The sequence below is a fragment of the Chamaea fasciata genome, unplaced genomic scaffold, assembly GCF_029207755.1.
Source record: "Chamaea fasciata isolate MVZ Bird 193981 ecotype frontalis unplaced genomic scaffold, bChaFas1.0.hap1 SCAF_6, whole genome shotgun sequence".
NCBI lineage: Eukaryota > Metazoa > Chordata > Aves > Passeriformes > Sylviidae > Chamaea > Chamaea fasciata.
Window position 1 is genome coordinate 49,410,988 of NW_027094091.1, and position 9,316 is coordinate 49,420,303.

A 9,316-nucleotide genomic window follows, 5' to 3' on the forward strand; every position below is an offset into this window, starting at 1 on the left:
AAGAAGATGCAGCTGGAGCACGAGTTCAAGATGGAGCGGGGCGAGATCACCGACACCTCCTACACCGGGCCGGGCGCGGGCCGGGAGCCGGAACCCACCGGCGGCAGCGCCGGCCGGGAGCGGCAGCGGGAGGGAGGCGTGCAGCGGCAGAACTCCCGGCACTCGGAGGGCGGCTCGGACTGCACCGCGGCGCCGGCCGAGGATGCGGGCGAGGGCGGCGGGGGCCGGTCTCCGGCCTCCAAGGCGTCGACGCCCCGCGAGGGGAACCGCAGCCTAGACCGGGCGCTGTCGGAGGAGCTGTGCGAGGTGAAGCGCAGCGCCTCGGAGGCCATCAAGGCCACCTTCCTCCGCAGCCAGAACAGCGCCTTCAGGTCCTGGAAGGAGCGGGAGGCGGAAAGGAAGGAGGAGAGGGCGCCCGTCGGTAAGCTGAAACTCTCTCCCAAGCACGACTGGCGAGCCGACCTGGGCGAGATCTCTGCCGGCAAGCCCACCAAGATGTCCCGCCTATTCGTCCCCGCCATTCAGCACACCCCTCGGGAGAAGGAACCCGGCAAGAAGGCGACCAAGTGCTCCGCCGCGGCCCCCGCCGTGCCCTCGCCCGCCGCCGGCGCAGCCGCCACCTCGCCCCCCGCCGCCAAGCCCAAAGCCCCCGAGATCAAGATCAGCCTGGGCAGCCTGCAGCAGCCCCGGGACGCCGCTTTCAGCATCGCCCAGCTGCTGACGCCGCAGATCGCAGGCCGACCGCCGGAGGAGGGCAGGGGACAGCCGCTCAAGCCTCCCAAGGCCGGCGACGGCCCCGACAAAGTGCCACAGTTCCTGGTGCGCGACGTGAGGGAAAGCAAATACAGAGCCCAGGGGATCCTCCACCAGGTGCGGGATGTGCGGAAGCTCATCAAAAGCTCCTACAGCGCTGACTCGGGGGATAACAGCAGCGACAAGGGCAGCGGCGCCTCCGAGCAAGGCGGCCCGGAGCAGAAGCCGCGACAGCAGCTGGTCATCGCCGGTGTCCCCCGGTCGCTCTCCCCCGTGGTCATCACCTGCCAGGCGGTCGGCCACACCGGCACCAAGACTACCGAGGCGGGGGCCAAGGCGGCGGGCAGGGCGCCCGCCTGTCCCCCGGAGGGCACCGTCCTGGTGCACCGCACTTCGGGTAGGCTGCCAGTGGCCACCATCGCCCCCAACAAGAGCGATGCTCGCCAGCCGGCGGTGCTCAAGATCGTCTCCAAATCCTCCGCGCCCTGGCGGCACCAGCCCCCGCCGCCGCCCGTCGAGAGGGCCCGGGGACCGGAGGAGGACCCGCGGGAGGAGAGCAAGGCAGCGCCCGTGCAGAACGCGCTGGAGAAGCTGACGGCGGCGGTACGGAGCATGGAGGAGCTCTACAGCTTCAACAAGCGCGAGTGGAAGCGCAAGAGCGACCCTCTGCCCATCACCGACAGCCACGTCCTCTCCCTTATCGCCAGCCAGGAGCGGGGCGCCGGGTCCCGACCCGCCGCCGCTCCGCCCCCGCCGCCGCCGGCAGAGAAGGCGGAGGAGCCGTCGGGCAAGGGGCCGAGCGGCGAGCGGCTGCCCCGCCGCCCCTCCAACAGCGCCGCCGACAAGGTCTCGGCCAAGGCGGCCGCCTTCGAGAGCCTGGCCCGGCAGCGGCAGCGCGGCCCGCCGGCGCCCCGCGCCGAGCCCGCCGCCGCCCCCCGCGCCCTCCTGACGCTGCGCGGGGCGGGCGGAGCCGCGGCCCCCGCGCCGGCCAAGGTCCCCTCCGAGGGCGGCCTGCGGGGCCCGGCACCGCCGCGCTCCCCTCGGCTGCCCGCGGGCGGCGGCGGCGGCGATGCGGAGCGCGGCCCCGACTGTGGGAACTACCTGTCCCTGCCGCTGAAGGCGCCCGCCGAGCCCGGCTCCCCCCCGTCCCCGGGGACGACGGCGGGCGGCGGCGTCCGCCCCAGCCCGGTGTCGGCGTCCGCGGCGGCGGCGGCGCTGTGCAGCCTGCAGCCCTTCGGCACTGCCAAGCCCTCCGGCAGCCCCAGACCGCCGCCCGGACCCCCGTCCGCCCAGGAGGCCCCCGCCGCCGCCCCGCCGCCCGCCGAGGGTCCGCCCGCCGCCCTGTACCGCCCGCCGCTGCCCTTCGCCTCCCTGCCCGGCGCCGCGCCGCCGCCGCTGCTCTGCTTCTCGCCCTCCGTGCCCTCCGCGGCCACAGCGGCCGAGCCCTTCCCGCAGACGCAGCGCAAGGTGCTGCTGGACGTGAGCACCGGGCAGTACTACCTGGTGGACACGCCTGTGCAGCAGCCCCTCAAGCGGCGCCTCTTCGACCCCGAGACCGGGCAGTACGTGGAGGTGCCGGTGCCCCAGCAGCCGGCCGTCGCTCCCGTCCCGCTGCCTCTCTCGCCCCTTGCCCTCAATGCCGGTGCTTATGGCGCCACGTACATGCTCTACCCCGGGCTCCTGCCCGCCGCCACCGTGCTGCCCGCCGGAGCCCTGCAGCGGCCGCTGTCCCACCCGGGCAGCGAAGCCAGCGCCCCGGCAGAGCCTGGCAGCCCCGCCGCGCCAGAGGCAGCTTTTGCCGAGAGTCCCTACTACGTGGCTACCAGCAAGGGCCCGCCGCCGCCGCGGCACGGGGCAGCCGAGGCGAAGCCGGTCATCAGCATCACGGCGCCGGCCACCGGCCCCCGGCTCGTCGCGCCGCCCTCCTTCGACGGCACCACCATGCGCTTTGTGGTGGAGCACCGGTGAAGAGCGGGGTGAGTGCGTGCTGCCCGTCGGGCACGGCAGTCGCCGGTGACGGGTCAGGGCAGAGCGGGTTAATGGCCAAATGACAGCAGTGCCACAGCTTCTCCTCAGGGGAGAGGGTCCACAAAGGGGCCCTCACCAGGGCGTAAAAGATAGAAAGGTCAGGCACACCCCTTGGTGCAGTTCAGTATTCCTTGAAGCTTCTTTTTTGGCAGTTTTCAGAGAAGCACACCATAGCTGCTCATCCCACAGCCTGTATTTGTGCAGCCCCATGGCTGGGGCACCTCCCATCGCTCCCGGGGATGGCAGTGTGGTTGGGCATCTCTGGATCCATCAACTGGACCCATCATGAAAGCCATGAAAGAGCCCCTTCACCCTGGCATCACATCCTCCTCTTGTCTCACCTCTTCCTCCCAGGGGGAGGTGAGCACCTCTCTCCTGAAGACCTGTTTCTCCCCAACCTCAAGAAGAGAGGGAGAGGGGTGTGATGGAAGTAAACCCTTATTTTGGGTCCTTCCTGTTAGTGGGGTGAGGGAGCAGGATGCATCGAGCAGTCCCAGGTGTGCTCTCCTGGAGCCTTGGGGCTGCTGGCAGGGGCAGAGGTGCCTTCAGCTGCCTGTGCTGCAGGAGGGCTCCCCAGGGCACTGCTGCAAAGCACAGGTGTACACAGCAGCTCAGCTTGGAGTGCCAGAGTCCTGAGAGTGTCTACCTACCTGGGGCTGTAACCCAGGGTCAGCCTCCAAATTCAGGGATGTGTGTGCAGGGACACTGAATACCCATCCTGGAGCAAGGAGGGGGGCACAGGATTGGGCATACAGCGTGCACTGAAACCAGCATGGGTGCAGGATGTCATCTGAAAAATAAACAAGGAATAACGACATTTCATTTTAAAAGACATGCAACATTACAGAAGTGCTTTCAGGATTGGGATCACTGCTCCTTCTGCCTCTTGCAATGGAATGCATGGCTCATCTTTAACACGTGCAGTATTAGGCAGAGCTGCCAAATCTTCTGTGGCCTACCAAGAACTCACAGAGTCGTTTTTTTGGTGTATATGAAAAGGCAAAGAGAAAGAGTGGAAGAGTGGCAACAGTCAGAAGTTTGGGTTTGTCACCAGTTTGTGCTTTGTCCAGTTGCGTGCTTGAGGGTAAATTTTGTCTTCCAGCACTTGGGTTATTATTTTGCTTTAATTTTTTTAAAAATTTGCCTAATCTACTACATAGTAGATTATTTGTTGAATGAAAACCTTTTCGATGTGATTTATACGCATACTTCTCTGCTTGTAATTATTTTATCTTGCAAGTGCCATTCTTTTATCCTGGCTGTGGATGAAGTTGTTTTCATCGGCCCTTATGGGTCACCCAGGACAGACAACATGCCAGTTTAACTTGAGCTCTGCTGTGCTACTTGAGTTCATCTTGCCAGTAAAGAGGACCTAGATGAAATGGCAGAAAGTAGTCCATTGTTTTCCATTTGGTCTGGAGGCTGCATTGAGACTGCTAGCAGAAGGCATTTGGTAGATTTCAGATTAGAGACTTGACGTTTTGGGCAAGGTGGGGTATACAGTAGATGCATTTGTAACAGTACCTATTTAAACAAAAACTTCCAGCTTTTCTTGTGTCACTCTTTAAAAGTGAAAAACATCATATTTCTTGGTGTGCCCTGCCCCTCAGTTCCCAGAGGGTTATCCTGTTATCATGTATTTAGCTTGCCTTCAGTGCCTGGTGAGGCAGGTGATCCTCTCACCAAATTGCTCTTTCTCACTGGTGAAGTTAAAACAGAAGCTCTGCTTTGTTGAGCTGTGTCAGAGCTCTACCACTGCAAAACTCTGTGACAGCTGCCCCAAAAAGACTGGTGATGCAAAGACTTGCATACTTAGTACAGAAGGCCATTCAGCAGCGTGCAGACTTTAGCTTCATTTTACCATCCTTTCAATCTTTGATTGTGCCAAGGTGCTCACTGTCTAATACAGACAGGGATGTCCCCTCTGGGCTGTCTCAGACCTGTGGAGGGAAGTGTCCTGCTGCTGGACTATGGATGCACTTTTTTCCCTTGACTTGTTCTGACAGTCTTAAAATAAATAATTTTAACTGCATGCTGCAGGATGTGTTTAACTTGTCATTAGACTTCGGTTATTCCTGTATCTTATATCTCAGTGGAAAATTAGGCATATGCCAGAGGGGAATCACATCTGTGGCCTTCTTCTTCCTGTTATTTTCATTCACCTACATAACTTTGATGTGCCTGTGGATAATTTTTCCTCTTCTTCTCTCTTTCATTATCTACTTTGTCTTCTGTTTTCCATTATTTTCCTCTATCCTTTGTTATTCCATTCCTAATCAAAAGCATTTGTTTGCTCAGCGTGGTTTTTTTTTCCCCTAACAAGAACAGCAGTATAATTTCATGTCAATCTAAGGATGAACTTTTTTCATCTAAGCATGAAAAAAGTTGTTAACTTTTTTAATTCCAGTTAGTTGCTTTCACACCACACCAAGGTTGGGGTTTTTTGGTTTTTGTTGTTGTTGGGGTGTTTTTTTGGGTTTTTTTGTTGTTTTTTTTTATTTGTTTGTTTGTTTTTATTTCAGCAATGCTGTGCAGATCCTAAAATGGATTTTAAACCAGCCAGATTTCATCCTTTGAGTGTGAGAGTTGAATAAAGTACTGTCTTTTCAGGTCCTTTTTTTTTTTTTTTTTTTTTTTAATTTTTTTTTTTTTTACTAGACAAAATTAGCTAAATAAATGCTCTTTTTCTCCATTCCTGAATTCCTTTGTGCACTGCACGTACTATCTTCTTCCCTTCTTTGCTCTATTTCTTTCACATCTTCACTCACACACTGTATCACTGTGTTAAGGACTACTCCTTCTTGGCCTATGTCACCTGCGGGAGGTCAGTGTGATTTGAAGTTTTGGTAATGGTCTGATGCCTGTGGTGGACTGACACCAAATCCTCTGCACATCTGCTGCTCTTCCAGCACTTCCCTTTGCATCTGGTGCTCTTTTCTGCATAATCATTGGATAAAATGATAAAATGGATCCCATCGATTTGTGTTCTGACAAAATCCAAGCTGTCATTTCTGAACTATCCTTAAGGTTTTGATATGCAGAAAATAGTGGGAAATATGTGTGTATTTCTGAGTGATATCATAAGGTTGCTTCTCTCCCTCCTCTTCTTCACTCACAGTAAATGGGGATTTTTAGCAACATCATCCTTGCCTGCTGCACTCCTTCCTTGATGCTGATTTTCAGTTCAAATAATCTTATATCCAAGCCTAGACAGAACCAACCTGTAGAGAGTGAACTGCCTGACAGGAGCTCATTCCCAGCATGAGTGAATGAAACTGTGTTTTTAACTTTTCTGTCTATTCCCACATCTTACTCTCTGGAGTTGCTGTCTTATGTTAGGTATATAAATGAGAAAAGAACAGGTAGCAAAGTAGAAAGCAACTGTAGTAAATTGTACTGCCGATATTAGAAGGGTATTTTTCATTGTTCTGTTTAAACCGTGAGCATAAACACCTTATAGGTACAGGAGTACATATGCAAATACACTTGTTAGTTGTGTTTTCTTCCTAACTGGTATCAAATAATCTATGCCTGCCTTTAAAAATTAATTTTGTGGGGATAGTGTATAAAAATGATTTTTAAAGGTTCATAAATTGATATTTTAAACTTAGTTTTATTTGTTCCCTGTTCAGCAGAATATATGTTCTACATTACTAAGTCAAGAAGTCAACTTACAGTGTACTATGCAGTTCATAGGATTTACTTATGCTGATGCCTTTGCTGAGAATTTGGGAAAGAATTTATCCCACTTTTGTGGGAAATACTGGAATATTCCAAGAACCAAACAGGCTCTAACATTTGATCTAGTAAATCAGTCTACAAATGGAAGTAAGCACGACCTTGTGTTCAGAACTGTGACTACTTAGGAAACACTTCAATAGTGCGGAGCCTTGGTGCCAATAAAACTTCATGGTGGCCTTAATGACTCCTCCTGCCCGGGTGATTTTCTGAGCCAGCATTTAAGTGTTAACTCCACAGACCTTAGAGCATGTGGGTATGGCTTGTTTCCCTTTTCTTGATGTATTCCACGTTGGATGCTGTGTTGGTAAGGAAAGTGCCCAGGTCTTCAACTGAGCAGATGGATCACTTAAATCCCACATAGGTCATGTTGCCCTCTTTCCACCTATGTCCATGGGCTTCCCCAGGAGCAGCCTGCTGGGAGCTGTGGACTTGTAAGGAACAGCATGTTCCACACCTTGAGCAGCAAGGATGGGTTCTGTCCAAAAAGCCAGGGCTGCCCGACAACTGACTGAGTTTAAAAAGTTGGGTACCCTTGTCTGATTGTTGGCAGTAGCTTAGGAAATTAGGGGCAAGGATAGTGTGACGACTAAGGAGATGTTTATGCACTTCTCTAGAGGAGCAAAGATTGTTCTGATTGTTGTGGCAGCTCTCTAACAATCTGTATTAATTATGATTTTCTGGTTTTGTTTGTTTGTTTTTTTCCACAGGGATAAAGAAGAATTATGCTTCTTTAATTTGAAATACACTTGGTAACTCTTCAACATTAATTCTAAAAACTGCTTCTACAGTTTTCTCAATTTTTTTGCTTCATCATACAAAACAAGCATGTAAGTGCCTTGTTTTCTCCTAAATGCCCCCCCGTTTTGGAGTATGCCTACATTTAATTATGTGAGCAACACTAAATTACTGCATTATTTTGTGCAAAGTTCTTTTTGTACTGAAGCCAGTCTGCAGGCTTTAGGCATTGCCTGTGTGCTGGTAGCTAATGGTAGTGATGCCACTACAGCTGTTTGTAAAATGCAGGGTGTAAATGCAGCGGTGTTTCAGTGTGGATCACCACACAGCTTCATTCAGGTCCCTGGAATGTGTTGTGATATCAAGTGCAGCCCTGCAGCTCTTCAAAAATAAAATAAAGCCCTCAGTTTTCTCCTATTGCAGTAAATGAGGGTCTTCCATATAGGTTTTAGTCACAAGTTGCTATCTGATGGTTTTTAGTGTTCTCTGCTTCTCACTTGGAATTGCAAATGAAGAGAGCTGTAGTGTTAAATTTATCTTTAGTGTTTATATTTTGGCATGGTTCAAAACAAACTGTGTAAATGTCAGAAAACACATTTGATTGCTTTCATTTTTTGTTTGCTCCTCTGTACTGTGTTGAATATCACAAGTTGCCTTAATTATGATAGCATTTAAATACTGGGAAACCAGAAATCGAATGTAGTATTTTAAAATCCTGCTTCTAAAGGAGAGAACAGCATTTCTTTTTCTTTAAGACTGCAGTCTATTCTTCCTTAAATTGCAATATTGTTGAAAACAAAATCCTCGTCACTGCCCTGGGAGAGGAATTTTTAGGTTTTACAGCCTCAGTACCATGTAGTTGTTTCTTTAGCTGTTTGACAGGTTTATCTGAGGGCCACAATTACAATTTGCTAAGAAAATATTTACTTTTTGATCAAGAAAATATACAATAAGATTACTGACAGTGCAGTGATTTATATGTCTAACTCTGCTCAAACTGATTATTTTGTTTCCAGCGACTAGTTTTTCTCAGGAAAAGACAATTGTCATTATGACCGTAAAACTAAAATTCAGTCTTCTGTTCCCTGCCCAAAATTTTGTTTAAGTGAAGCACTTGGGGAAACAAATAAATGTAAGAGAAAACCTAAATTACATAACATAAAACTTTCTTGAGGTAACAGATTATAATTTTAAAGTCTAAATGCAACCCCCCAAAGTCTTTATTTAAGCATTGGCCCACAGGCAGGATTTTCTTCCACCTGTTCTCGAGGTTTCCTGCAGCTAGGGAAGTTTCAGAGTTTCCCATTTTTAAAATAAGCCCTGGGTTTTCATTTTCCTGAGTAACTCACATGGTACAGAAAACTCAGGCAGAACTGTCTTTAACCATCTGTGTGAGATTGTATTTCAATGCAGTTTATTTGTTTACAGGCACAAATTGTAATCGCCCTCAGGCTGAAATGCACTACAAGTGTGCAGACAGCGAGTGATTTCTCACTCATTTTCATCATTGTGGAAATCCAGTGAATATTCTAACCCTTTCTAAAGAGCTTGGTGTGCCCAGCTAGAGCACGTATGATGTAAGGCTAACTCCTGTGCTCTTCAGCTGTACAGTCTACATTGCAAGCTTTAACTTCCCACTGGGATTTGGGCTGACTGCCTCTTAAAGGAGATGAATGCTTCTCCACCTTTCTCATGACTGATAAGTCCGTAGGTGTTGTGGTTAGAGTATCAGTGTTAAACAGAACAGTACTTGGGACTGCAGGACAGTGCAGGTACCAGAGTAGATGGTTCCCTGTGACACACAGGTGTGCAGGACATTCAGTATAATACTAGCATCCCTGTTCCAAAATGTTCCTGTCCTACCTTTTCCTGTATCGGTGCTCGAAGCGGAGTTTCACATTGCAGTTTACAAGATATAGGTTTGCATACACAACCTCAGGTTTACAGTTTCACCCGGTGTACTTGAAAGGAAAAAAAAAATGCATAGAAAACAAGTGCCTAGGATTTCAACATGTATTTGTTGGAGGAAAATTTTGCAGGGTTTTTATTTTCACTGCCT

At 51.1% G+C, this 9,316-nt stretch overlaps 1 protein-coding gene across 1 annotated transcript; it reads left to right on the forward strand.

Moving 5' to 3' along the window:
• The first annotated feature begins 6 nt into the window (after positions 1 to 6).
• CUNH4orf54 (chromosome unknown C4orf54 homolog) lies at positions 7 to 7,694 on the forward strand. Its single transcript, XM_066185086.1, has 2 exons — positions 7 to 2,729; positions 7,230 to 7,694. The coding sequence occupies exon 1, from the start codon at positions 7 to 9 to the stop codon at positions 2,719 to 2,721; it is 2,715 nt and encodes a 904-aa protein (XP_066041183.1). The 3' UTR covers positions 2,722 to 2,729; positions 7,230 to 7,694.
• Positions 7,695 to 9,316: the final 1,622 nt, after the last annotated feature.

Coding starts and splice junctions, on each gene's coding strand:
- CUNH4orf54 (XM_066185086.1), top strand. CDS start 7: ATGCAGCTGGAGCACGAGTTCAAGATGGAGCGGGGCGAGATCACCGAC.